The sequence below is a fragment of the Tilletiaria anomala genome, assembly GCF_000711695.1.
Source record: "Tilletiaria anomala UBC 951 chromosome Unknown K437scaffold_124, whole genome shotgun sequence".
NCBI classification, from domain to species: Eukaryota; Fungi; Basidiomycota; class Exobasidiomycetes; order Georgefischeriales; family Tilletiariaceae; genus Tilletiaria; species Tilletiaria anomala.
In genome coordinates this window covers 20,996-47,901 of record NW_013546898.1, presented here as the reverse complement: position 1 = coordinate 47,901, position 26,906 = coordinate 20,996, and the positions used below count along the sequence as shown (strand labels likewise).

At 57.2% G+C, this 26,906-nt stretch overlaps 9 protein-coding genes across 9 annotated transcripts; 4 read left to right on the top strand and 5 right to left on the bottom strand.

Annotated features, from left to right (window-relative positions):
* The first annotated feature begins 200 nt into the window (after nt 1–200).
* Nucleotides 201–3,116, top strand: K437DRAFT_29974 (putative sulfate permease). Its single transcript, XM_013385139.1, has 3 exons — nt 201–511; nt 572–1,863; nt 1,966–3,116. The coding sequence occupies exons 1-3, from the start codon at nt 350–352 to the stop codon at nt 3,074–3,076; spliced, it is 2,565 nt and encodes an 854-aa protein (XP_013240593.1). The 5' UTR covers nt 201–349; the 3' UTR covers nt 3,077–3,116.
* Nucleotides 3,117–3,532: 416 nt separating this feature from the next.
* On the bottom strand, nt 3,533–6,622 carry K437DRAFT_276381 (putative peroxisomal half ABC transporter). The gene is made up of 2 exons (XM_013385152.1): nt 4,016–6,622; nt 3,533–3,924 (listed from the first exon to the last, which is right to left on the bottom strand). The coding sequence occupies exons 1-2, from the start codon at nt 6,279–6,281 to the stop codon at nt 3,695–3,697; spliced, it is 2,496 nt and encodes an 831-aa protein (XP_013240606.1). The 5' UTR covers nt 6,282–6,622; the 3' UTR covers nt 3,533–3,694.
* A 435-nt stretch (nt 6,623–7,057) lies between these two features.
* K437DRAFT_296422 (uncharacterized protein) lies at nt 7,058–12,535 on the top strand. The gene is made up of 5 exons (XM_013385151.1): nt 7,058–8,007; nt 8,092–8,998; nt 9,081–11,871; nt 11,949–12,094; nt 12,180–12,535. The coding sequence occupies exons 1-5, from the start codon at nt 7,159–7,161 to the stop codon at nt 12,278–12,280; spliced, it is 4,794 nt and encodes a 1,597-aa protein (XP_013240605.1). The 5' UTR covers nt 7,058–7,158; the 3' UTR covers nt 12,281–12,535.
* On the bottom strand, nt 12,316–13,345 carry K437DRAFT_259535 (carbohydrate kinase). Its single transcript, XM_013385150.1, has 2 exons — nt 13,176–13,345; nt 12,316–13,095 (listed from the first exon to the last, which is right to left on the bottom strand). Exons 1-2 carry the CDS (start codon nt 13,203–13,205, stop codon nt 12,352–12,354), a joined length of 774 nt encoding a protein of 257 aa, XP_013240604.1. The 5' UTR covers nt 13,206–13,345; the 3' UTR covers nt 12,316–12,351.
* A 249-nt stretch (nt 13,346–13,594) lies between these two features.
* K437DRAFT_291867 (uncharacterized protein) lies at nt 13,595–15,346 on the bottom strand. The gene is made up of 2 exons (XM_013385149.1): nt 14,997–15,346; nt 13,595–14,916 (listed from the first exon to the last, which is right to left on the bottom strand). The coding sequence occupies exons 1-2, from the start codon at nt 15,243–15,245 to the stop codon at nt 13,738–13,740; spliced, it is 1,428 nt and encodes a 475-aa protein (XP_013240603.1). The 5' UTR covers nt 15,246–15,346; the 3' UTR covers nt 13,595–13,737.
* A 1,530-nt stretch (nt 15,347–16,876) lies between these two features.
* Nucleotides 16,877–17,979, bottom strand: K437DRAFT_251498 (DUF572-domain-containing protein; the record flags this gene model as incomplete). Its single annotated transcript, XM_013385148.1, has 2 exons — nt 17,176–17,979; nt 16,877–17,121 (listed from the first exon to the last, which is right to left on the bottom strand). The coding sequence occupies exons 1-2, from the start codon at nt 17,810–17,812 to the stop codon at nt 16,877–16,879; spliced, it is 882 nt and encodes a 293-aa protein (XP_013240602.1). The 5' UTR covers nt 17,813–17,979.
* Nucleotides 17,980–18,099: 120 nt separating this feature from the next.
* K437DRAFT_259532 (uncharacterized protein) lies at nt 18,100–20,937 on the top strand. Its single transcript, XM_013385147.1, has 6 exons — nt 18,100–18,642; nt 18,715–18,833; nt 18,895–19,276; nt 19,335–19,435; nt 19,497–19,850; nt 19,910–20,937. Exons 1-6 carry the CDS (start codon nt 18,486–18,488, stop codon nt 20,837–20,839), a joined length of 2,043 nt encoding a protein of 680 aa, XP_013240601.1. The 5' UTR covers nt 18,100–18,485; the 3' UTR covers nt 20,840–20,937.
* On the bottom strand, nt 20,890–22,415 carry K437DRAFT_296417 (uncharacterized protein). Its single transcript, XM_013385146.1, has 3 exons — nt 21,843–22,415; nt 21,561–21,769; nt 20,890–21,487 (listed from the first exon to the last, which is right to left on the bottom strand). The coding sequence occupies exons 1-3, from the start codon at nt 22,247–22,249 to the stop codon at nt 20,934–20,936; spliced, it is 1,170 nt and encodes a 389-aa protein (XP_013240600.1). The 5' UTR covers nt 22,250–22,415; the 3' UTR covers nt 20,890–20,933.
* A 1,110-nt stretch (nt 22,416–23,525) lies between these two features.
* Nucleotides 23,526–26,798, top strand: K437DRAFT_251491 (DUF155-domain-containing protein). Its single transcript, XM_013385145.1, has 3 exons — nt 23,526–25,016; nt 25,074–26,275; nt 26,347–26,798. Exons 1-3 carry the CDS (start codon nt 23,799–23,801, stop codon nt 26,465–26,467), a joined length of 2,541 nt encoding a protein of 846 aa, XP_013240599.1. The 5' UTR covers nt 23,526–23,798; the 3' UTR covers nt 26,468–26,798.
* The last annotated feature ends 108 nt before the right edge of the window (nt 26,799–26,906 follow it).

The window sequence follows — 26,906 nt, the reverse complement described above, 5'->3', positions numbered from 1 at the left end:
ATCCATTCGTACGGCACACCATCCTCCACTTCCCTCTCCATCCATCATCATCCACAAAAACGAAAAAGTGCGTGATCGATTCGACCTCCGCCACCAGCTGACCCCTCTTGGCACTATCGCAGACGGCAGAGCGCCGTCCAAGGGATATCGACATCCACTTCTCCACCGACAGGCGGCAGCGCTGATGGTCGGACGGCTATATAGCACAGGGCAGCAGCACGTTCGCCTCCCTTCATCGCGTATCTGTTCTCCAGTATCAAGTGACGCGTCCCTTGGACCCGATAACTGCCACCGCTGAGCAACACGCGGTCCCGCCTGTCAACACCACCATCAGCAACGCGGCGCCAGCATGAGCCACCGCACAGGCGGTCGCGGCCGCGCCTCAGGCAAGGTCTCCAATGCCTGGAAATGGGTCATCGGCTACAATGACACCGAGGCAAATCGTCTGGGCGTGCCCATCGTCAGCAGCGCCGACTGGTTCAGTGACATATTTTCCAACCCTGGCCGCAAGGTGAGACGAGAGTTTTTGACACGAACGTGTGCAAGACACTGAATATGCACCGCCCCACAGACTGCCGACTACCTCGACTCGCTCTTCCCCATTCGACGATGGATCGGCTCGTACAACTTGCAGTGGGCCATCGGTGACCTGATCGCTGGAATCACTGTCGCGCTCGTGTTGGTCCCCCAATCCATGTCGTACGCCAAGCTCGCTGGCCTGAGCCCCGAGTTTGGCCTCTACTCGTCCTTTGTCGGGGTGATGGTCTACGCGCTCTTTGCCACGTCCAAGGACGTCACAATCGGCCCCGTCGCGGTCATGTCACTTCAGACCAACAACGTCATCCTCGCCGTCATGGCCAAGACGGGCAAGCAGTGGACGCCCGATATGATTGCGTCTGCGCTCGCGTTCCTCTGCGGCGTTATCACGTTTGGCATCGGCATCCTCCGCCTTGGCTGGCTCGTCGAGTTCATCCCCACGCCCGCTGTTAGCGGGTTCATGACCGGCAGCGCCATAACCATCGCCGTCGGCCAGTTCCCCAAGATCATGGGCATCACCAGCGTCCAGACCAACTCGAGCCCGGCGTACAAGATCTTCCTCGATACGCTCAAGGCGCTCCCGCAAACGACGCTCGACGCCGCCTTTGGCTTGCCCGCGCTCTTCTTTCTCTACGCTGTGCGCTCCTTCTTCACCTGGCTCCCGGGCCGCCATCCGCGGCTCGCCCGCGTCGCCTTCTTCACCATGGTCCTGCGCAGCGCGTTTGTTATTATCGTCCTCACCATCGCCTCGCGCGTCTGGCTCGGCGGCTATTCGCCCAAGCAGTACCCCATCAGCATCCTCAAGACCGTCCCGCGCGGCTTCCAGCATATAGGACGGCCGAACCTCGACCCGCGCCTGCTCGCCGACATGGGCTCAGAGCTGCCCGTGTCGGTGATCGTGCTGCTCCTCGAGCACATTGCCATCTCCAAGTCCTTTGGCCGCCTCAACAACTACAAGATTAACCCCAACCAGGAGCTCATTGCCATTGGCGTCACCAACCTCGTCGGCCCGACGTTCGGCGCATACCCGGCCACAGGCTCCTTCTCGCGCACCGCCATCAAGGCCAAGTCCGGCGTGCGCACTCCCATCGCAGGCTGGGTCACTGGCGTCGTCGTTCTCATCGCGCTCTACGCTCTCACGGGCACTTTTTACTGGATCCCTTCCAGTGCCCTATCTGCCGTCATTATCCACGCCGTCGGAGATCTGATCGCCAGCCCGAGGGCGCTGTACAAATTTTGGCTGGTCAACCCGTTCGAACTGTTCATCTGGTTCGCATCCGTCCTCGTCACAGTCTTCGCCAATGTCGAGTACGGCGTCTACACAAGGTACATTGCATTGCTTTGCGTCACGGACGTTTGGCAGGATGGCACAAACGGTCTCCGCTGACGTTCCTCATCCGTTGCTCCTTTCTGTGCTTCTTCTTGCAGTGTCGCGGCCAGTGCAGCGCTGCTGCTCATCCGGATCGCCCGCCCGCGTGGCCGCTGGCTTGGCATGGTCCGTGTTTCGCACGGCGACAGCACCGGCACCACCTCGCGCACCTCGCAGGTCGGTGGCGGCGACCAGGCGCGCATCGCCTTTGTCCCCCTCGACGACAAAGATGGCCTGCGCGACCCATCGATCCAGGTTAAACCACCACCGCCGGGCGTGCTGATCTACCAACCTCATGACAGCTTCCTCTACCCGAACGCGTCGCATCTCGCCGATCTGATCATCGACCGCGTCAAGGCTGTCACCAAGCCCGGTCAGTCGTCCAACTATGCAAAGCCGGGGGACCGCCCGTGGAACGACCCGGGACCTGTCAACCCGGTGTTCCGCAAAGTGTTCGGTCGCCTCAGTGGCAAGTCCAAGGAGAAGATCCAGGCGCGCATCGCGGCAGAGAACGACAGTCGCGACGACCCACGTCCACGGCTGCGCGCCATCGTCTTTGACTTTGCCAGCGTCGCCAACGTCGACACGACGTCGATCCAGACGCTCGTCGACGTCCGCCGCGCCGTCGAGATCTATGTCGATGGCCCCGTGGAGTTCCACTTTGCCAACATCCTCAGCCCCTGGATCCGTCGCGCGCTCCTCGCCGGCGACTTTGGCGTCGGCACCGCCTCGCGCCACATCACCGAGGTGGCTCCCGTCGTGTACCAGCGCGACAACACGCCCATCACGTACGAGAACAACAACAACACGGAGAGCAACCGCCAGCGCCAGCGTGACGACGATGAGCGCCGCCGCGCGGCCGTCGAGCGCGTCCTGCAGGTACGCGACGCGGCCGCTGTCGTCACTGTGGCGGCGCAAGCAGCAGGCGAGCCGAGCACCGGCAGCACCTCGCCCGGAAACAATGACTTCGACATCGAGAAGGGCACATCGAGTGGCGCAGATAGCAAGGAGGGAAGTCTCTTCGGCGACCGCGCTGGCGTCCAGGGCACCAGTGGCGGCGCGCTGGACGACATAAGCGTGCACGTTCCCATCATCTGGGGAAACGACCTCACTCCGCTTTTCCACCTCGACCTCGCGAGCGCAGTGGAGGCTGCCGCTGGCAAGTATTGAAGTTCAGATGAAGAGCATGTCACGCATGCATCGGACACCTTGATGATACCATTCGGCCGGTCGGCCGCCCTAATCTACTCTATTTTTCTCTTCTCAACTTGCGCTCGTCATTGTCCAATCCACATCTTCCGAATCCGTCACCGTCACCGTTTCGTCCAGTCCCAACAAAAAGGGGGTTCCAGCACTGGCTAGTGCTGTGATCGTAATCAACTGCATGGGTCCGCGTACAATCAAGGCAGAAATGCAGAAAGAGCATGTACCTTAAACGCTAGACATCCATCATCGCGACGTGCGCATCCACATCTATCTCCTTTTCTTGTGCCTTTGATAACGCGAAGCGCTTCGTACGGTATTCAGTTCCAACAGGGCGAACCGTGCAGCGGCCTTCCCCCAGTCCACGCATCACATCACACGAGGAACGCGTGAGCACCACGTATGGGTCAAGGCGCGACGGATGGAAAGCCAAAGTATACATGTAGCATCGTTCGAAATTACAGAAGACCAAATACCGACCGCGTTACTTAGTAATCGTATACCGGCACTACACTTGGCTGTGTGCGGGGCATCTTTGGGGAGGTTTCTGGTTAAATTGCTCAACCACCCGCCTGGGCTTGGTAATCACGTCTGCGTGGAGAAGGAGAGCTCGCTCTGAATCTCGCTGACGCGCTTCTTCCAGCTATCGACCTCCTTCAGCTTGGACTCAAGGTCGGCGATCTCCTCGGCGAAGCTCATCAGCTCCTCCTCGCCGCCGATCTGGCTCAAGTCCCATTCGCCGTCCTCGCCAGAGAGACGGAGCAGGAGCGAGTGGTACTTGAACAGCGAAGGGCGGTGCGAGATGGTGATGAGCGCTGAGAAAGGGGGAGGAGCAGCGGCGTAGGTGGTCAGCGTTGCAGACAAGAAAGAGAAAGAAAAAGCGTCTGCGACAGTAAAATGACTCACTGATGCCCATGTCTTTAGCGCGCGTGTACATGAGCCCCTCGACGTCCGTCGAAACGGCAGAGGTGCACTCGTCGAGGATGCCAAACTTGGGATGATGGTACAGCAAGCGGGCCATGCCCATGCGCTGCTTTTCGCCGCCAGACAAGACGTCCTTCCACTCCTTGCGCGTCTCCCAGCCGCCCTCACGATCGGGCAGGTAAGCTAGATGGACATCCGCGAGCAGCTGCTGCAGCTCAGCGTCGGTTCGGCCTGTGGCGACGTGCTCCGGGTTCGAGTACGGGTAAATGACCTGGTCGCGCAACGAGCCAGTGGACAGGTAGGGCCGCTGGGGGAGGAAGAAAATGTCCTTGTCGCTCGGCTTGGCCAGCTCGCCGGCAAAGACGGGCCAGAGCCCCGCGATGACGCGCGCGATCGCCGTCTTGCCGACGCCATTGGGGCCCGTGATGAGGATGTGCTCCCCGGGCTTGATATGCAACGACAGGTTCCTGACCAGCTCCTCGCCACCGCGCTCCATTCCCGGCGCGGGCGCAACGATGGGGACCCTGTCGAACGAGACCTGGTCGACCCCCTCGCGGACGTTGCCCTGAATGTTACCTAGGTCATAGAACGTCTGCGATGCGGGCATGTCCATGGGGCGCGGCAGTGCCTGGAACTTGTTCCGGTCGAGCAGGTGCAGCGTTGAGAGGAGCGTGTACACCCGCGACGTGTAGCCCGCCAGCTCGGCGAGCTCCTTGTAGCTGTACATCAGCCGGCTACCGGCATCGGCGAGGGAGAGGAGCAGCCTGCGGTTGGAGATGTAACTTTCCGTCTGCTTTGCTACCTGGCTCTTCTGCTTTCGCGACCCCGTCTGGTCCACATCGACCTTGGCGGCAGCGACCTCGTCCTGCGATGGCTTCTTTTTGCCAAAGAGGAATGGCGAGGCGATGATGACGTAGCCGGCGGCAGACCAGGCATACTTGAGGATCATGTCTTCGCACATTGAGTACGTGACACGGATCTTGAGGATCGAGTTGACGTGGCGAATGAGGCGCATGTAGGCGCGCTCGAGGATGCCAAACTCTGTGCTGGCACCATCGTAGAAGGCGATCTCCTCGGCGTTGGTGATGATGCGGCTGTGTGCGGCGCGGAAGTCGCCCTCAAGCTTTGCCTCGATCGCGGCGAGCTTGCCGAACGCCGGGCTGATCTTGCGCAGGAGCCAGCCGGTGAGAAGGTAGTTGCCAAAGAGCGCGACGATGCCTGGCCCACCGAGGGCCTTGCCGAGCTGGTAGTTGAAGATGAGCAAGTCCAGCGTCGGCTTGGAGACGTTCGAGTAGAGCGAGGCGAGCGTGTCACAGAAGCGCGCCACATCGGACGTGATGAACTGGTCGGCGCTGTCGAGCCTGCCGTCGAGATTGATGATCTTGTAGTAGTTGCGACTGTCGCTCATGTAGAGGTCGTGCACGTAGCGCGTAAGGCGCGTGCGGAAGCCGATGGAGAGCTTGGACTGCAGGTAGCGAATCATCGAGTTTGTGTACGTCGACGGGACGGCCAGCGCGAACCACAGGCCCAGGCCGCGGAGGAAGCCTTTACCGTTGGCCGAGACGAGGTCGCCAACGATCGCGCCGTCGAGGCGTGCGACGAGCAGCGAGAGGTATGTGCGCAGGACGAGGAAGGAGGTGTGCAGCAGGAAGATGTACGACTCCTTGCAGTGCCACCGCGGGATGATGATGCGGAAAATAGCCTGCAGCTGCCGGAAGAACTCCTTGTTCACGCCGACCTTTTTCGCGCTGGCGGCTGCCGCACCGCCCTGGTCGCGGATCACCTTCGCCTCCTGCAACGCACGCTGGCCCTTTTCGTCGCTGGCAGCAGCAGCATCGCCCTTTTGGACCTCTTTCCCCTTGTTGGTGGTAGTACTGGCAGAAGGCAGGATGGGGAGCTTGCTGAATTCGTGATAGTGCTGACGGAACGTCTCGGACTGCGTCGGCTTTATGGGCACCTTGGACACGCGGCCGCGGTGGGGGACGAGCAAGGTGCGCGAGCCGTCCGGATTGGGGATGTACAGCTGCTCGAGCGCAGCCTGGATCTCGTCGTCTGTCGCATGCGCGAGCTTGAGTGCGGCCGAGAGGGGGCGCGCGGGTCGACCGGCGGCGTTACCTACGGACGCTGACAGGAGCGCTGCGGCGATGCGCTTCCGCTGCAGCAGAAGCAGTAGGAGCAGCGCGGGGAGGATGCGGCTGCGCTTGCGCTGCAACGACGCGAGGATCGGCTGAGCGCCGCTGGTGGCCATCGTGTTGCTGTTGCTGCCACTACTACTAGTAGATGGTATCAGGGACTACGGAGCACGACCAGCCAGCTCGACACGCTCGCTCCCTGCCCTGGGAAAGCGGTGGCGGAGAATATGTCGGGAGGCTGGCTGGCAGACGCGTCCAGTGGCAACGGCGCGCCGGAGAGCCAAGCCGCGTTGGCAACAGTGGTAGTCACGCGACGGAAGTCGAGCGAATCAGTCCTCTCGACACGGAGTCAGTGGGTGCATATGTGCGTGCTCTACCCGATGGAGATGCTTCCTTGTGCCAGTCCCGTCCATGCAACCCATCCATCCATCCGACCATCTAACCCCTTGTATGTGACACCACACGCCGACAGAGCACATCGTGCTATTATGGGCGTTTGCCGGCATTACATGGCATTCACGCCCCCTCCCCTCCCCCCATCCCCTGCTCTCTCGGCCGAGAGATATCCCCGTAACTAGACGGGCGGAGCAGAGGCGTTTGGGGCGTTGAAGCCGGCAATGTCGATCGATGGTTGGTTCCCTGCCCCCACCCCCTTTTGAATCGGCGGGGTTTACACTGCATGATCACCGCCCGCCCGCCCCCCGGAAATCCGGTGTTTGAACAACGAGATCGTGTCATCGAATCTGGCGAGCAGCGCAGGCTTGGACAGTTCTCGCTTTGACTCTGGCGCAGTGGCGCCACCTTGTTTGTGTTGCACTGTCTCACCACAGATACTAGTTATGGATAGAAGGTATACCTCGCTCCCTCTCTCCTTCTGGACTTGTAAAGGAAGCTTTCATCACAGACACAAACGTGTCACACGCGGCGCAGTCTGGGGTTTCAACGCACCTGAGAGCAGAGGTGGGTATCTTGCGCTCTGTCGCCTTCCTCACCATGGCCGACTCGTGGCAGCAGCTGCGCCAGCCCGCGCCGTACGGCACGCAGCAGGCACCGCACGCAGCAGCCCCCCCCTCTTCTTCGTCCGCCATCGTGCCGCCGCTTCACGTGAACGGTTCACCACAACAGCCCTTTGTCAGCAGCCCCAGGGGAAGCATTTCCTCGGCGACCGGTCCTCATCCGTCGGCGGCCGCAGGAGCAGCCCATCTCCAACACAGACATCAGCTCTCCCTCCCCCCGCAGGGCTTGATGGGCGGGGCTGCCCCCGGTGCGGGACAACCCGGCCCCGGGGCTATCGGAGGACCACCCCCGCAGCCAACCCCCTTCCGCCAGCTCCCTGCACAGGATGCAAGTAATGGCAGCGGAATACCCCTCTCCCCTTCCTTCCGGGACTCCGATGCCGGCGGCAGCGGAGGTGGCCCTCACTCCCAGGTCCATCGCAGGACCCAGTCACTGCGCCCCTTTTCTGCGTTCCAGCCACTCGACAAATCCTCCTCGCACGACGGCCACGCCGGTCTACGCCCCCCGTCGCCCACCGACTCCACCTCGCGCTCCATCCGGTCCACGCCCGCTCCGCTGACCTTCAAGAGCCCCGACCTGCGCAAGGCCCTCGCCCTGCACGAGGCCCAGGCAAAGAAGATCTACATGGAAGGCTACCTGTCCAGGCGCGAGGAGCTCTCCGCAGACGGAAAATCACTGCACCCTGCAGACCCCAAGAAGCAGTGGCAGCTCTGCTTTGTCCAGCTGTCCGGCACGGTGCTGAGTACGTGGAATGTCCGCGCCATGGAGCACGCGGCAAGGAATGGGCAAGAGGTGCCGCCGTCGTATACCAACATTACGGATTCAGTGAGCAGCACAAATAGACAGCACTTCTATTTCTCACACGTGTGCAGCGAATCCTGACTGCATTCTTTCTCCCCCTCTTTCCAGTTTGTCGACTACGTTGGTCACCTCACAGAGGACAAGAACAGCGTGGTCAACAGCAAGGGCCAATACGACAACGTCTTTGCGCTTAATACGGCTGGCCACAATCGCACGTACTTTTGCGTCGAGGGCCCTGTCGGCCGGCGTCTCGTCCAGGCCTGGGTCAACGCGATCCGCCTCGCCTCATGGGAGAAGGTGCGGCTCGAAGAGATCTACACAGGCGCGCTCCTGCGCGCGCGCATGGGTGCCGTCGGCGCGCTGCAGCGCAAAGGCTCCTTGTCGCGCAGCAGCAGCGGCAGCGCAGCGCCGCCGCCCGAGATCGAGGAGGATGAGGCGAGCATCTCGACGATGGCCATCAAGTCGCCCCTGGCCAAAGGCCGGCTGGAGGGGTGGGTCAAGGCGCGCTTCATGGGCTCGACCGAGTGGAAGCGCTGCTGGCTCGTCCTGTACGACAAGCCCGAGGACGCTGAAACCAAGGGCAGCAAGTTCTGGAGCAAGCTAGGTGGCGGAGGAGGCGGAGGCGGTGGTGCGGGTAACCGACACAGCATCATGAGCCTCACTGGCTCGCCTATCACACCCGGCGGCTCGCCCGGCTCAGGCCCAACGTTGGACCAGATTGAGCCGCCGCCCGGCTCGAACGGTGCCAGAGGCATCGGCCTGTTCTACGAAAACAAGAAGGCCAAGCAGCCGTTCGCAGGGATCATGTACGCCGCGCACGCTTTTGCCGTGTACCCATCTCGCCCGGAGCTCGTCGAGGGCTCGAGCCTGTTCAAGGTAGAGGGCGCATTTCCCCTCGGGCACGTCCTCTCCGGTACGAACCGCGTGCGCCAGACTGGATGGGTTATGCTCATGCCCGACCTCGAAGGCGGAACCAACAAGGGCGCGAACGCGGAGATGATGAAATGGGTTATCGGTACGTCTTGAAGTCTAGCACGGCGCGACGGTCGCCGTTCCAACATCAGGTCATACTGACGCATCCTTGTGCTCTCTCGCAGGCTTCATGGACGCCTTCAAGCTGTATGGCCGCCCTGCGACGATCGAGTGGGAGCCGCGCAACCCAGTGTCGGCTTTCTTTGCTTACCCGATTGGGCCCTACAAGGACCGCCTCTTCCTCGACCGCGAGCTCGCCGAGTTCCTCGACGTCCGCGAGGAGCGCCACCTCGCGCACAGGGCCAATCTTCACGGCATCATGGCCATGCGCATGCGCGGCGAGCGCACACCCATCCTCTCGCCCCTACCCCAGCCCAACAAGGAGAGCACGGCCGCGCTCAACGTTGGCGTCACCGCCTCTGCCGCCGTCCAGGAAAGTCCAAGCGCTGGCGCCACCGTCGTCAACGGCCTCGGATCCACCGCCAGCCCCGAGCTGCCGGTGCTCAGCAAAGACTTTTCGTCGTTCGACATTGAACTCCCTTTGGAACAGCAGGCACAGCAGCAGCAGCCATTCCCGGCCGATAGCGGCACCAGCAGGCACAACGGCCATGGTGCTGCGCTCGACTCGATCGGCGAGCGCTCGCGCGAGGGCAGCGCCATGGCCGGCACCACCGCATTCACGGGCGCCGCGCAGCAGCAGCACCACGCCCAGGGGCCTAGCGCTGAGCGCAAAGCCAGCTCGTATTCGATACACTCGTCCACGCCAGGTGCCTGGGTCTTGCCTGCCGCTGACGCTGCCGCCGCCGAAAGTTCGCAGCAACCGCATCAGCCGCCAATGCCGCCTCAGAAGGTTTCTCCGCCGGCAGCAGCTCACGCAGCGCCCGGCATCGCCAGCCCTGCTCTGCTCGTCAATGGTTCGTCCGGAAGTCATACTGCGGCTACGAATGGTATCGACGCCTCGGCATCTGCACAGGTAGCAGCAGCAGCGGTTGCACCGGACTCTGCGACCGGACCAGCGACGCTGGCACCTAGCGGACGCGGCGCCGAAGCGGGGATCTTGTCAATCAACAAGAGGGCATCCGACGCGGCATTCGGAAACTACGATGAAGGCGCTCTGTTCTACATGCGCGCCATGTCTGATCAGCTCCCTGCCACCCCTTCTTCACCTTTGCCTGCGTCGACGCCTGCAACTGCAGCGGCATTTGCGCTTGCCTCCTCGCAGCAGACCGCAGGCCCAGCACCACCCAGCAAGGACGCAGCCGGCGTCTCGCGCATGGACTCGGTGCGCACGTATGAGTCCAGCTCCGCGTCATCGTATGCTCCACAGCAGCCGCGGCAGGCAGAAGCTTCGTCGCAGCCTGTAGCGCAGCATGCGTCTGCGCACCTGCAACCACTACAGCAGGCACAGGCACAGTCTACTCCACTCGAGGGCGCCTTACCCTCTGTTGTCCCCGTGTCTGCTGAGCCTGCTTCAATCTCTGTACCTCCTGCTGAAGCTGCAGTTGCGGCACAGCACGTGACACCCAACAAGGCGTCCATGCGTGCTTCCGGCCGCCCGGACGAGAGCCTCGGCGAAAATGCACTTGCGGCGTATTCCTACCTCGAGAAGCCCCCTTCCCCTGTCGTCGTCAGCCGGCCGAACATGGAACCGCAGCCTCAACAACAGCAGGAGAGTGCAGCATTCGCTTCGCGGCCGCCAAACGCGTTTCCGTCCTCGTTTAACGCCAACAAGCGTGCCGCCGAGCGCAAGACGGCTGCCCAGCTCCAGGTGCAGGCGCACCAGGATGCGCTGAGTAAGCCTGGACGCCCGAAGCACAAGCGAAAGAGGAGCAAGGGCGCGCATGCTTGGGGTCAGGAGAGCAGCGAAGATGATGAGGACGATGAAGAGGAGGAAGAAGAGGAGGAGGAGGAGGAAGAGAAGGAGGAGGTGCGTACAAGGCCCCCGTCGACGGGGCCTGCTGCTGCATTCAAGCCGCGATCTCGCAGCGCGTCGGAGCAGGGTTCGATTCAGCAAGGCCTCCCGTCGTCCCAGAGCTCCCAACGTGACCCACACGAGCTGCCGTCGGCTAACGGAATGCAGCAGATGCAAGGCGCACCACCGCTGCGCACCGGGGAGTTTGGCGGATACCGCACCGCAAGCCCTTCGCAAAACACTTCGGGACGCGGCTCACCCGCAGGCGCAGCATCACGCCTGCCGCCCATGGTTAATACACGTGTTTCCACGATGTTCAACAGCCATCTGGGCATGCAGCACTCCGACTCCTTTGGGCCCCAGACAACGCCGCCGCAGATCCGGGGGTCCTCTCCGGGGCTGGGCCGTAACACCTTTGTCCAACTGAGCCCGGATGAGCATCCGGGTGCAATGACCGCCGTCTTTCAACCTCACGGCCTGCTTCAAGCTGGCGTCCAGGAGAAAGCCGAACGATCTGCCAAGGCGCAGGAAGCCGAGGCCAGGATGCAAGGGGGCCACCTGGTCAATGTTCCGAACAAGCCGCCTCCTCCACAGGCTGGCCTGCTCGGTGCGATCACCGCGCACGAGAAGGATCGCAAAGGCGCCGGTGGCTACGGCGCCACGCTCACCGAGCGTGAGCGCGACCGTGTCACTGCTGAACGCAAGCAGCGCGAGGAGGAGATGTTCCGTCAGCAGCAGCAGATGGCAATGCAGCAAATGGGCGGAATGGGCGCAGCTGGCATGCCTTTCATGAACCCGTACATGATTTGGCAGCAGACGATGATGCCCGGAATGATGCCGCCATGGGGGATGCAGTCTGGCTTCGGAGGCATGCCCGGCTACGCTGGCTCTCAAGCGCCAGGCGGAGGAATGCCCAACAATGAAGCAATGGCCGCTCAGGCCCGGCAAGCTGCGCAGGCACAGATGCAGGCGATGCAGGCGGCCCAAATGGCGTACGCGCAAGCGTGAGTGCGCAATGCAGGGTCACATTTGAATGCAAGCGCAATATCGCTGAATCTGACGCTCCTTTGTTTCTCCCCAGTATGTCGCAAGTGGGAGGTGAAGGAGGATCGGTGATCGGAGGACTGGCTGGAGGCAGCATGCCAATGAGCATGCCTCCCATGTCGGCACCTTTCAACCCATACATGAGCATGATGGGCGCCCCGATGCCACCTTTTGCAGGTTACAGTGAGTTTCGCAGCCGCACTTTTCTGAATTCTGAAGTCGAAGCAGAGCTTGTCAAGGCTGACTCATCTGCTATTTCCCTTCGAAGTGCAACAAGGCTCCGAAGCGGGTAGTCCATCTGGGTCGAGACCCCCGCATGAACGCGAGCAATCTCGAGATCGTGCTCGAGATTCTCCTCTGCGACGCTAAGGATTCGGAAACAAACCCCAAAAGGAATCATGGACTTTATGCTACAGTAACTCCAATCGGGATAGGAATGTTCACGCTGGGGGGCCACAGACTGGACCGACCATCTCATTGATCTGCTGCACGAGCGAAGCTACCACGAGACCTGGCGCTCTGGCAGCTTCAACAACGATTACTCCGTACTCAGAGTGTGGATCGGGTTCTTCTAGAGTTTCTAGCTGGCTTCTTAGCATTTGCTCCTTCATGAAATGCCCTTTGCGATTGTGCATTCTTCGCAGCAATTCATCCGGCGCGACGTGCAGATATATGTGGTGGGTGTCTATGTCCGACTTTGCGTTGGGCGCTCGCGAGTCTTCCGAATCGTTGTGAAAGAGGCTGTCGGTTTCGCCTCGGAGGAGGTTGCGGTAAGCTCTCTTCAGTGCAGAGCACGCAATGATGCAAGCCCGACGTGGTTCCGTAGCTACGACAGGTTTGACAGGGCCGCTTTCACCTTGATCTTCAACATCTGGCTCTGCGGTGCCCGCTTCGCGCTGGCGTGTTGGTTGGGAAGTTTCTAGCACCTCTGCCATATGCTGAGCGGTCTGCGTGGGATCATTGTGGACATTTGAAAGGTCTGGTTTGCTGCTGGAGGTCAACTCGATGGCCCTTTCGCGGATAGTCTTTAGCCAGGGCTCTCGATCTCGGTCGTCCAAAGGATGCCCTTCGGACATTTTCTGCACGTTCGCACGGGGATGGAGATCATCACCGTCGATGAAGGGTATGCCGAGCTTCGAGGCGAGGATAGACGAGATAGTGGTCTTGCCACACCCTGAAGTTCCCTGAGAGCAGATGATTATAGTTTGTGAGGACGAAGATACATGTCAGTCTGCTCCCACATCAATGCGAAACACCGACGCACCATCATGACAAGCAGCACTGGAGTCGCCATGATGATGTTTTTAAGTCCAAGTGGGGAGGTGGAGGAGGCACAGACGCCTGTCGATGCTCGAGAAGCCGCTCGGCATCAGCAATCTGCGATTCCCAATCAGTCGAGTTTCGACGCAGCATAGAGCTCTCGTCGGAGTCCTGTGCGCGCGTGGATATATACAGCATCTCAACATCTTAATTCTCATATTCTGTTGCCACCATCGGGATGGGGGGAGGGTTCGGTTCGGGCCCCCACGTGGACACCGCCCGCCCTTCTGTCGGCCGGTCCGAGCATCGTAGGAACCTCACTTAAATAATTTATGGTCCAAGGCATCCAACCAGCTAGCCAGCTAGTCAGCCCGCTAAGAACTGCCCATCAGGCACCTATGCTGCTTCTGGAATTCTGAAGCTGCCATTGCCATGCTGCGATGCTTTTGTTGTGAAAATGATACATATGCATGCTATGGTGAAGCGACTCAAATGCTCAGATGCTCGCCTGGGCCGCACTGCGTGCGTGATCGTTCGCCCAACTCTCGCCCCCTAGGATGCAAAACCTAGTTTCCCCTGCCGCGACCACGTCCCGCGTTGCCGTGGAAGGATCCACGATCGGACTGGCCTCTACCAGTGCCGGCGGGCTTGTCGTGCTTTCTCTTCTCTTCCACAGAAACGGTCCATCCATCGATGCTGATGCCTCCATTCTCCTGGCTGGCAGAGATTGCTCGCTTCGCATCGTCGGCCGTGGCAAAATCGGCAAAGGCACAGGCCTTCTGTGGGATCATGTGCAAGTTGAGCACGTTTCCGAAGGAGCTGAGCACCTTCTGGAGCGCTTCCGTCTTGACGCGGTCGGCGTTGACATTCTTTACAAAGACGGATGCCTCCTCGTCTCCGCGGTGAGGACGGCCGGGTGTGGCTGCGGGTGCAGATGTCCGGCTAGTGGCCGATGGTGCTGCAGGGGGGGCGGCTGAAGGTGCACGCGCTGCAGGAGCCGAAGGTTTTGGTGCAGTGGTAATGCCACGGGCGTTGGAGGCCACATTCTCGGTCCACTTGTTGGCGCTGGAAGCAGCCAAGCTGGCCCAAGTCTTCGGCGCGCTGGGCTTCGCTGGGGCTGGAGCCGAAGAAGCAGACTGACTCGTGGGAGCGCTGTCAGATTTTTTCGCCGCTGCAGCAGTCGATGTCGAGGCAGGTGGTGCAGGAGAGGGTTCTGCTGCCACTCTATTGGCTGCGGGCGCAGCAGATTGCGTCTCGGGAGCGGGCTCATCGGTCGAGGCCATCTGCTCTGCAATTGATGCTTGCTGGTTCTCGGGCTCTTCATCGCTCTGCTCGGCCTGTGTCGCGACCGGCAACGAGGCTCTCAGCGTGTCTGCAGACGGCAGATACTCTTTGTCACCTTCTTGAAGCGCAACGGTGACATCAACATCGTGGTGGACCACTCCACTCTTCTTTTCGGCGTCGGCAAGCTCATCATTGAGGGCGTCGTCAACCTCCTGGACTTCTTCCTCCGTCTCCTCTTCGTCTTTGAGATACCTGAAGATATCATTTAGCACAAAGTACCCATTCGGTTGCTCTGCCAGGAAGAATGTCTGAGCAAACTTGCGCCAAGGACCATCTTTGTTTGACATCTCGCCCAGGACCTGAATCACAATGCCGCCATTTGCGGAGGACTGGCTGTCAACACTGGAAACGAACACCTTGCAGTCTTGGAAGTCCAGACTCAGGATCTTGCTGTGAATTGCCTAGAAAGATTTGATGTAATTGGGGCAACGTTGTCGCATGAGCACAGCTCAATCCATCAAGTAGAGCGAAATAAACCAACCTGTTGGCCAAAGCATGGTGTCGTGTCTTCCTGCTCAACGCCATGAATCAAAGTGCTCCTCTTGGTGTAGAAGCGATGCAGTCTTTGCGGGTCCTGGTTGAGTAAAAGGTAGTACTGCGGCACGAAGAGCCAACCAACCTCGGAAGGGTCAGCCTGCTTGTTGCCGCTGCTGGCATTCGACGATGCTGGCGCAGCAGAAGCTTGCGCGCCAGCGCCGTTCTGGGAATGTGCTGTACCGTTGCTGGTCATGGGTGTAGAATGCGGTTTCGTTCACAGTGCTTCTGATGGCGTAGTGCGGTGGACCTGAGCACTGGGCGGCGATGAAGTCAAGACCTTCAAGTGTATAGAGCTGAAACGTTCATGAAGAGAGACCAAGGAAGAAGAAGAACGACTCAACTTCCTATCAACAATGACAGACGCCACACAGCGCATCGTGAGAGTCGAGTGGGGATGACGGCTGACGCGACTTCGCATCTCGCACACAGTGCTCTCTCCATCTCGGCGGAAAGCCGAAAGGAAATGTACAGCGCGCGCTTACATCAACACTCTCACTCCGAGCCGCCAGCGACGTCTTATGGAACAGGCAACCCCCATTGCTTCGAACCTGCTACACTGCCCTCAAGGCGTCGTCTCATTGCATGGCTCTGCAAGTCGTGATATGTGATACGCTGTGAACAAGTGTTCTCGTAATGACCGTAAGCAAGGATGAGTGCCGGCTTCTGACAACGATCGTCGACGTCTTTGCGGTGATTCCTCATGGCCACAACGCCAGAGCCTCCCGTGGTGTTTCATCTTTTCTTTCAGACAACCATCGCTGTCTCTGCGCACAAAAGCAGTATGACACACACATATATAGTGGTTCCTGTCCGCAATGTTGCCTCGTTTGAGCAGCGCAGTGAGTTTGTAGATTACATGTACACCGAAAGGAGATGCAGCATCGGCGCATTTTATCCACTACTTGCCTACACGCAAGCTTGCGCCGCCTCGCGCCCAAGGTCTTTTACACACATGTGTCCTTTTGAATACCGTTCGGCTCTGGAGGCTAGCGAGCCGATTTGGTTTCTTTGCGACAACGATCAATATGGTGCGCAAAGTCATTCAAGTAATGTGAGACTGGTTTGCGCATAAACCTGCGAACCAACCAGCTGAGGCACTAGGTGTCCGAAGCATATGCTCAAGCACGAATTGCTTGTCTGTTCCTGGCCACTTGCTCACCACTGATTTGTAGGCCCAGCTCAAGGCATGATATATGCGCAGATTCCAAGCGCAATGTGCCCAGTCATTTGCTTATTGGATGTACTGTTCAGTGCGCATATTGGTTATTTTGCGGCAGAGAGCTGCTCCCTGGCCAAACGTTCTTGCGGCCGAAGACCTGGCCGACATTGAGCTATGTAACAAGCCACTGAAGGCATCAGATTACCGCAGCTTGTCCCAGGACAGCTTTTTCGGAGGGTTCGGCTCCCTCCAAATTTTTGTGAGCGGTCGTTTGCGGAACAACACTGTGTGATAGATTTGGCTGACGCACGTGGACCTGAGGATTCAAGCTGCGGACTCTATCTTGTCCAAGTACATCGATGCGATGGCGCTAAACGCATCCTTGTCCCCGCTCTATTGTGGTTGCTCGCAATTAGTGTTGGGATATATCGGACAGCTGCCGGTCGATAGGTGCAATTGATGAGGTTGGGGAACGTGGAAGCGGCGGCAAAAGAGCGGGGGGGGGCAGCCAAGAGTACAAAGGTACAAGTAGAGGAGGCCGAAGACGGAAGGCTCAGTCTGTCTAGGAGAGGTTGATAGCCTGTATATATGTCGAATAGTCCTTTGCATCCCCCTATTCGACGGAGACCATCACGCATGCCTTCCTCGAGTGGGATTGGCATATGTCATGTCTTCTTTTTCGATATCCCGAACGGGTTCGCCTTCCTCTTCTTGACAGCTGGAAGAGCAGATTTTGCGGCGACAAGCTGCGCGCGAGCGCGTTCGCTCAGCAAGCTCGCTGGATCGGGCTCTTCGGAAATTGCGCGTTTGACTGCCATCACAGGCTTCCTTATCGACGGGGACCGCTTTTCGTCCTTTGGCGTTTCCACGGAATCTTCAGACGGTGAGACATCCGATTGAAGGACAGGCGCTGAAAATTGTGGGGTTGCTGCGGGATCAGCTCCGCTCTGTTCTTCGGCCCGACCGAAATATTTGCGCACGAGCAGCTCGTCTTCTTCCTCTGCTAATCGTTGCTCCTCAGCTTCAGGGTTCAAGCTTCGCCCCTTGCCCTTTTCCAGTGATACTGTGACGGTATCGATATCCAAACGCTCGTTGCGGGCATTGCGTGTGCGAATATCTTGAAGCATGTCTGCGATCTCCATTTCCCTCTTGGACTCCAATGTACGTTGCTCCAGTGCCTTCATCGGATCCAGCTCCTCTTCCTCCTCTTCCTCCGCCAGATGGGCCAATGGATCCGCATTTTTGTCTTCCTGATCTTCTGTGACCCTCCATGGCTCAAAGTTGCGGGAGGCGCCGTGCTCCGCGGTGTAATCGGTGTTTTTGGGGTCCGTTTTAAAGGTGATCTCCGCGCTGCATTGAGGACATTTGATGTAGAAACGGAAGATCTTGATGCCGTAGTACTCTTCGCCTTGCACGGTCTCTTTTCGAGCATTGAACTTCTTGCCCTTGTACACGTATTCGCCACAAGTGTTGCAACGCATCGAAAAAGGGGCCATCAGACGGACCACCTGCTGTTTATCCTTCTCCAGCTTCCGCCGGGGGATCAAAGACGGATCAAAGTCCGGCGGGAAGTATTTGTTGAGCACCTTTCTTTCACTCATATTGGAAGTCTCGCGAGCTTATATTGCTACTTGATTAGTATGCCAGGGAGATGAGGCGGGGGAGGAATGATGTGTAGGTGGGTGATTGACGCGAGCTGACGGCTGTGCTGAAGTTGGAGTGGCGTCAAAGCTTTAATAGTGCATGAGGTGGTGGGACTTTTTGTGGCATGCGCCATGTGGGTGTGAAGGAGTGAGTCCGCGCCTCTGGTCAACAAACCAAGTCTATATAATGTGGCGCCGGCAGTTCCGCCGTGCGACATGGGCCTCGTCTTCAAGCGGAGGAGAAACGAGTATGGAGTGCTCATCTTCGCCCGCTCTCAGCAGGTGGTTGTCAGGCTGTGGGCTGTAGAAGTCTATGGTTGCAGGTCGAGAGGTCAGCACCCGGATAGTCATAGGTATACTCGATCATCCCTTTCAGTCGTCCTGCATCACCCGAGCTTCCAAGAACGCAACGCAGAGGTTGTATCGCACAGGCGACAATACAACAGCTCGCGCCCACGCCGTGGACACCTGCGACTGTGTTGGCTGTTGGCTGTTGGCTGCTGGCGCCGTTCGCACGTTGTCACTCATCGCTTACCTTTGCTTACAGCGATGCCTCATCGGACTTGGCACCTTCCGAACCGCTACAGCAGCTCGCGTCGCCTCAGGGCGCAACTCCTTTCCCTGGATCAACATGGATACCTTCGCCACTTATACACCTGTCCATTCATCTCAATTCTGGCTGGAAGTGGATGATCTGTTCCCCAACTCCACTTCACGTGGCCCAGTATCACCCGGCGAAATAGAGGCGACATTCGATCTGCTCTTCAGTCTGATCGAGTCATCCTTTCGTACGTGTTCAGAGCTGAAGGATACCTTGCGCGATCAAACTGACACTCACACGTTCGTTTTCCTTCCAATAGAGGAGAACTTCACTCGACCGCACGAGGTCGAAAGCCTAGTGCGTCGAATATGTAGCTCCTCATATTTCAAGAGCAACACGGCAGCTGCTGAAGCCGTTTTGGTTGAGGAGGTGATTCGGGTGAGTTTCGTTTCCAATCCCATGGGCCGTATCATAGTACTGATCACCTGCGTCGCAACAGGCCAAGTCACCAGATCGATCCTTGGTCGCCATTACCTTCGTGTTGGTCCTCGGACAAGAAAATCACAGCATTTTTCGAAGATTTCATTCGGAGCGATCATTCGCCTACGCTATGATACACAGGATATGGGCGGGCCATTATGCAGCGCAATCGGATCAACAAACGGAGCAGCGTGACTGGGACCCGGGGCTGCTGCCACGGAATGGCCATGTGCGTTCCACTTTCGGCAGTGATGCAACTGTCTCTGGACGGCTTTCGATACCACTTGGTTTGACGGGATCAAGCACAGCTTCGCGCAAAGTGTCGATGCAGCTGCGGGTACGCGCCGTGCGGCTCTTCTATCAAGTTTGCAAGGTCCAAAAGCTCGACTCGAAAGAATTGAGTGCGTCCTTTAACCGCTTGAAACCAGCTCCATTCTGATTCTAGCGAATCAATTGCAGAGACAATCGACGCCACGTTCATCAATCATCTCTTTGACCTCGTCGAAGCTACTAGGGACCATGAAGACGAGGAATTTAATTATCGCATCATTCTCCTGCTGGTAAGCACCGAATGGCCACGCGATGATCGAGCGCAGCTGACCTCCCTCATGTCATCTCTAGATCGCTTTGAACGAACAATACATGGTCTCGAGCCTATCAGATAATCCTTCCAGCAAAAGTTTTTCCGGAACGACGTCCTCCAATGGCCATCCCCGTCCTGTCAACCTCGTGCTAAATGTCCTAAAGGTCCGCTTGAACGCATCAAAGACCTTTGGCGAAAATCTAATCTTCATACTGAATCGCACTTCAAGTCGTATCGACGACGACCTCTGCGTTCAATTGCTCATCCTCAAACTACTCTATCTGCTTTTCACAACTAAGGAAACCACATTCTATTTCTACACCAATGACCTCAGGGTTCTTGTGGACATCTTCATTCGCGAGCTATCCGATTTGCCTGAAGAAAGCGAATCTGTGCGTCCGCTTCGGCTCATTCATTGGTCGATTTGCTTCTGACATTACTGCTCACGCAGCTGCGTCATACCTACCTTCGAGTGCTTCAACCCTTGTTGGCCAATACCCAACTCTGCACATACCCCTACAAGCGAAAAGAAATACGCCATTTACTGGAGAGCCAGATTGCTCATGGGCGCGTTCGAGAAATCAGCGCAACTACCGCAAGGCTGGTGGACAGATGCTTGAAGTCAGAGTGGTGCGTCACACTGGACGAGCATGGGCATGCAGCGGTCCAGGCGATCGGGGGTGGTATCCCACACACAGAGGCCGTCGATGTCGGCTTCACGAATGAGGGAGTGGCTGTGATCACTGGTGCTTCTGACCGCACCGTCAGCGACAAGTCGGTTCCTGCCAACATTCCATCACTCTCCGCTGGACCTGAGGCCAGCGTGCAGTTCGAGCCATTCAGCACCGCAGCCCTTGCCGGCCCAGCGCATCGTTTCATCGAAAAGTACGGCTGGCCATCCATGCCACACTCCGCACCGGCTACGCCTCCAAGAAGGGGCTCCTCGGGAGCCAGCGAAACTGTGGGGAATCACAAAGGTGGGCTATCTTTGTCCTGGTACAGCAGCAGCGAAGCCATGTCACCGCATTCCGATGTACAAGCCATTGACCGATGGCATTCAGCCAGCAATGGAACGTCATCTCCAATCCACTCATCGCACTCCTCCCAGCTTGATCAAATCAAACCCAGCAACGAGCACATCAGCTCGGACCATGTTGATCAGCAAGACGACGATTACTATCCGGAAGCCCACATCACAGAAGATTCGTCGGTCCTATCTGCTCTCCGGAAATTAAAGGTATCAAATATCTCGAGGGAGGCGCTGAATCGGGCATCAATGGACCGGTCATTGTCCACCCCTTCCCCCACACCCGGCGCGCGACGTCGGCCCCCACCTCCACCTCCAGCAGCCAAAAGAACCATAGCTGCTGCCTCTCGTTGACGCCATTCCACGTTCTTGCTTCCACAACATGACCTTTCAATCAATTTTTCGCACAAGCATCTGTATTTCTAGATAGCAAACGCATCTCATGTGGTCACTGCAAATCATATTGTCCCGTGACGCCCTGAATTTGGCTGAGGCCTTCTGTGCGCTCCTTCTCAAACTCGGCAAGCTCCCAAGACCTAGCCTTGGTCCACTCCTCGCCTCGTGCTTCTGCTTCATGGAACCTTGAAGCAATGCCTGCGGATCTCGGCCCGCTGCCAAGGAAAAAATTGTCCTTCGGGAGAGCTTTCCCGCCTTTTCGACGCTTGGCTGCAGCGATCGTGTCTCTTCGCAACACTTCCGACTTCGTCCAATTCTCTCTCGTGCTCGCGAACGTCCCATAACCGCTGGTCGCGACTGTGAACCATGGCGGTATCGTTCGCCTCTTTGCCTTGAAAACGTAGCGAGATATGGCAGTGCAGTAGACAGTGCGCTCCTTCGGTGTGAACGAACTGCGGCTGCTGCTGGCGCCAGAGCCACTCTCCTTGTCCACTGGAACTCGAGGATTTGAAGTGGCATCCAATGCCAATTGCTTGAGGTTTTGAATGGATTTTGAGTCGGCCAAACCTGGCCTTTTCGCTGGTGACACGAAGCGCGCCAATAGATCTGCATGATAGCCAACAAAAGCTCTCAGTACACTATTGAAGCACGTCGAACGAGTCCCATCGCAAAGACTCACAGAACCACTTCTCATCCCACGTAACAACACGTAGTTCGATGTCATACTTGGCGCCGATCGGAATTTCGCGATGGTATGTGTACGCCGCGCCTCCCAGAGCGATGAGAGAGCCATCGGAGCAGGAACGACAAAACGTTCGATAAATGTGTGCCATCCGAACATAATCGAGACTCTTGTTATAGGAGCTGTTTGAAAGGTGCATGTTCCAGCTTTGCAAGATGTTCGAAATGTATGTGCATCAGCGAATGGAATCACAACACAAAAACGAGCGTAATCACTCACTCGCAGTCGTCCGGCCAGGCACGGAACTGAAGCGTGGTGACATCTTCAAAGATATTCTTTCCCAAGGGCAGGGCATTGAGTTTGAGCTGAGGCTCTACGCCAGGCAAGGTGAGCGGTGCTGAAGAGTCTTTGATCCATGGGAAGAAAATCGACTTGACAGGAAACTTTTCCATGCGATACTTGTACGCAAGCCCAAACATTTGGAAGTGCCATAGTAAAGGAAAGCTGCGCCAATTGATCACAAGAAGGAGACCAAGGACGAATTTGAGCCGATCAGGCAGCTCGAGTCTGTGCCAGATGGCATTGATGATGACCTTAAGGGCAGATGACGGGAAAGCAAGTGCTCGGCGGACGGGATAGGGCGGGAGTACGGCTGGCTCCGGGGCGAACCTCGCGACATCTGACATGCTGGAACGAGGGATAGAGCCTGGAGGCGAGCAGTACGGATCGCCAGCGGAGGGCTCTTGGGGTGAATTCTATAGGACGCTGGCAGAGACCAGAAGCAAGAGATGAGACAGAATGGAGGAGCCTAGAGCCAGTGATCTATTACATATGGCATGTGACAAGCGGGTTTGGGTGACAGAAGTTCACCCTTATAATTTCATTGTACATAGGAAGGTCTCTATTTCATTTGGGGTGGGTCGAGGTAGAGCCTTCGAGGCTTCGAGCGCTGGCGCCAGGGAAGTGTGGGCATAACTGTCTGCCAGGTGCCAGGGCCGACTCAGCCGAGGGGTGGAAGACGAGTACATTGTACGCACAAATTGTCCATGCAAGCGTACCGGCAGGCCCATACCCGGCCCACCGGGTACAATCGGGCACCGGGTTTCAACGAATTGCATAGTTGCGTCAATCCACTCCATATATGTAATGTACTCTATCCCACATGCTTCTATCATTTCCATCAGCCGCCGTGCACATATTTTGGATTCTGGGGCAGAGTTCATTCTGTTTCGGCCTCGCTCATGACTATGCGAGCCCGTCAATGCTGGACCTCGCTAGGCCAAAGTTAGTCTCATCCAAAGCCATCCCTGACCTAGGAGGCGGCCGCGGGTTCGCGGCCTTGCCTTCGCCTTGGTTTCACTGTGGAAGGGTCCGTTTTGGCTTTGGGCCTGACTAGTCCAAAGTGATATCGCTGTTCCACTAACCTCTATTCGTTCTCGCTCTACTTTAAAAGGTTGAACGTTGAATATTTTTGAGTATTGGATATGGATGAATTTGAATGCGCTGAAGTTCAGGGCAGCAACGGAGATGGATTTAATAGAAGATGCGAGGAGGTACAGAATACGGAGCGTCTACATCGTGTTTTTTTTTCCGCGGATTCCTTTGGCAGGGCCTCGTGCATCTGGAAGTCAGTTCTCCTCTGTTCATGTGTGCGGTCTGCGCCTTTGTGAGTATACCTGAAGCTTGAAGTTGGACAACGCAGCCGAGAATCTACATTCCTTAGCCCGTCGACTCCCTGCGCTCAACGATGAATATATCAGTGGTTTCCGTATCTCGCAATGTGCTGGTGACAGGACGACATTAGTCTTCCGAACTGTCATAGCGGCAGAACGATACAACATGTGAAAAACATAATATCTGTATCGGCCGAGAGGTAGCTGATGTTTCCTCGGTAAGAAAGGGATGCCAATTTGGTGCATGCCAATCTATTCAAGCACATTCACAACTCAATATTCAGCAGATGTTCAAAGACAAGAGCACTTCCTCAAGCGCAGTCGTGCAGGAATGTTCATAAATATCTATGCGACAAGCGTGTAGTAAGACCAAAGAGCAACGGTCCAAAAGAACCCTCGCGACGGACACCGCGGGCTCCTTAGGTTGCATTCTGGAAACGCCTCCGTCAGACGCCGCATTCTTCACATCCACAACCTGCAGCCCTTGATCTCTTGGACTTGTATTAAACCATCTCTTTTCCGCTGTACCGCAAGGGTACACATACTTTCATCAATCACCAGCATGCAGTCAAAAGCTGCAGACTCAGAGCGTCAACCGCGTTCTACCGGCAGCTCGTCAACGTCGACCTCAACTGCATATGTTGCGCCGTCAGGGTCTTCCGCTGGAGGCATGGTGGCGGGCGCAGGCGCCAGCTCTGGACCTGGACCTGTAGTACAAGCCATTCCACCACCCCAAGCGATGTCCAGGGCTGCTCAGCAAGAAGCAGCTCTAAGACAGGAACTCGCGGCGGGGATCATTATGCCTGGGCCCTCGTCGGCCACTTCGCGGCATGCCGGACTACCTGGAACCTCCGCTCCAACTCCGGTCAGTCTGTCCGTCCCACGTAATCTGAGCGTGAAGCAGGCAGCAGCATTGCCGACAGATTCGGCTCCACCACTCTTCTCGAGCTCCCTCAAAGCCGGGGGGTTGCAACGAGGGCTTAAGACGCAAACTGGGAAGCTGGTTGCCGCTGGGAACCCGGTCGTATCTAAACCGAGCGCCAAGCGGAATGCTACGAGCAGTACACCCAGTCTCGCTCCTGGACTGAAAGGGACTCCATCCAGATCGGTGCGCTATTCACTGCCAAGCCGTGTCGACAAGCCAGTGCGGAGCAGCAAAGTCACAGGCAAGCACGTCGTCTTGCCATCTGAGAGCCAGCTTGCACCGTTACCAGAGAGCGAGGAGAGCAGCGATGGCGGAGACGAGGAGGAAGATGATGAACAAGCAGGGCTATTCATGCACCCCATGCTTCCTCCTGCTATTGTCGCGCGTGGTGCTTCGGACCAGCGATCGTCACCAGATCAAGGGTGTCGCCCTTTCAAACGTCCCTGGCGACCGATCGAAAACGCTCCTGGTTATCCGGCTCCAACACTACAAAAGCCTTCGCGACATACTAGAGCTCCCCCAAGAGTCCCAAGGACGACTGGTCCTGCTTACCATACATTCGAGCGTATGGCCCCGTCCACCAGGATCAGCACCCCTCTGCCCCGCTTGAGCTCCTACGCAGTGGGCACAGACCTTCACCTTCCTACATTGATAGGGTTTCTACGGAGAGAGCACGGCGTCAAGCCTAGGCTCTATGATGAATGTGTCTACGTACAGTATTTCAAGCCACTTCTTCCGGGGTTTGGCAAGGCAAATATTCGTAGTGCACCAGAGCCTCGGAGCGGAAGTCCAGGAGCAGAATCTAGGATTGAGAGGGAGCTGATCGAGCGAGAAGAGAGTGGCTATGTCGGAAGTGTGAGTTGATCGGCAGGCCTGGAAGATTTGTGATATTGCTAAATACGAGCCCTTCAGTATTTTGCGCAAGAAAGTGAAGAAGGCACTGAGATGGACGACGATGGTTACATCAAGGGCGGTGAAGGGCAATCTGGCGAAGAAATTCAGCAAGCTCGCAGAGAGCCTTCTGCGGGTTTTGCACTGAATGAAGGGCCCAGTCGTGCTGAAGATGCCAGACACTTCGCATACACGTCTGAGACAGACGAATCAGACGCGGAGCGTGTCAACGCGGGCCCTTCTGATCCCTTCCGTGTAGTGCAGCCTGATGCCACTAGCAGCAGCAAAAGTCAAGATAGTGAAGCAGATACTTTCGCTGGTCAGGCGAGCGCCGACTCCAAAACCGAGCCACTTTATCCATCTAGTCCGTCGAGCGGAACTCCTACTCTGCTCGCTGCTTCACCTCCACAGCCAGCAGCAAAACATCATGCAAGCGAGGACCATCAAGTGGAGGACCACCAAGGCATGCTCTTGCCTTCGCCATCAACCAGGCACGATGGGGAGACATCACTCGCGACCAAAAAGCCACGCTATCCCAAGCGTAATATGGCATCGCACAATCACGACACGTCCGCAAACTATCTCACGACTCGCTCTATTCTGGAGGCCCTCCAGGTGGGCGAATTGGTCATCCTTCCCTACGGTGTCGTCGTGATGTTCAACTTCACGGCCGCTGAAGAGCGTCAGATCATCGAAGATATGATTTCGACAGGGTGCGTTCGGGGTGTTCTGCGACAAGACGATGTGGAGACCGAGGCTTTCCATTTCTGCTATGATCCCGCTATTCCTGCACCACGCATCTTCAACGACTTTTTCACTTTCCGGACGTCGAATCATCTTCTCAAGTTATCACTTGCCCATGCCATTGCCCAATCTACGAAGCTGAGCGTCTTCGAGGAAAGCATGCAACGCACACTCGAGCTCACGAGTCACATTCCGCGGGAGCTTGCCTCAACTGGCGTGCTGCAACTCAAGCGCCGAGAGGCGCTGCGGATGACAGGCCGTCTCTTCAAGCTCAGAGTCGATGTCAACCTGACCAGTAATGTCTTGGATACGCCAGAGCTCTTCTGGAGTGAAGCAAGTTTACAGGCGTTATACACAGCGATTCGAGAATATCTCGAAATCGATCAGCGCGTAGAAAATCTCAATGAAAGACTTGCGGTAGCAAATGATCTGCTCGACATCATCCACGAACACATCTCGAACGAAGCCATGAGTAAGATGTGAGCTCCGTCTAGCTCTCAGATCAGAAGTCCACAATTGTAACATGCGCTGATTCTGCTCCATTCCACAGTACTCTTATCATCATTATACTTATTCTAGTCGCCTGCGTCGTTGCATGCGGCGAAATTTCTGCTCGACTTGTGCTGCACGCCCGAGATGCTCGTTCAAGGTCAGCGCATGTCTTTTGCTGATACATCCTGAATGTTCAGATCATCGCAGGCAACGACATTCGCTTGATGCGGTTATGTAGCCTCGAAGAAAAGCCATGTAACGGTCATTGGGCACCAGGCCGCGATTGAACCATCAGCGACACCTATCTCAGTTATCAATGATTTACTACAAATCACGTCAGACTGGGAGAAGGACGGCAAACCCCCGCTCATTTGATCATTCGTGGACTATAGTTGTAGGGATGAGAAAGTCGTCGCTCGCATACCTCGGCGTAGTTGTGTCGTATACCCATTCATCATAGTTTAACTTCTTGTAGCCCGTGTAACTTATTATGTGGAGCTACATAGCGGGTAGACATGGATGGCTCGTCGCACACTCATCGTCTCATTCGTCTCACAGGAGTCGGTTAACATTGTTAGATCGTCCAAAAGAGAGGCAGTCAAGAGTGGAGCGGAGGGC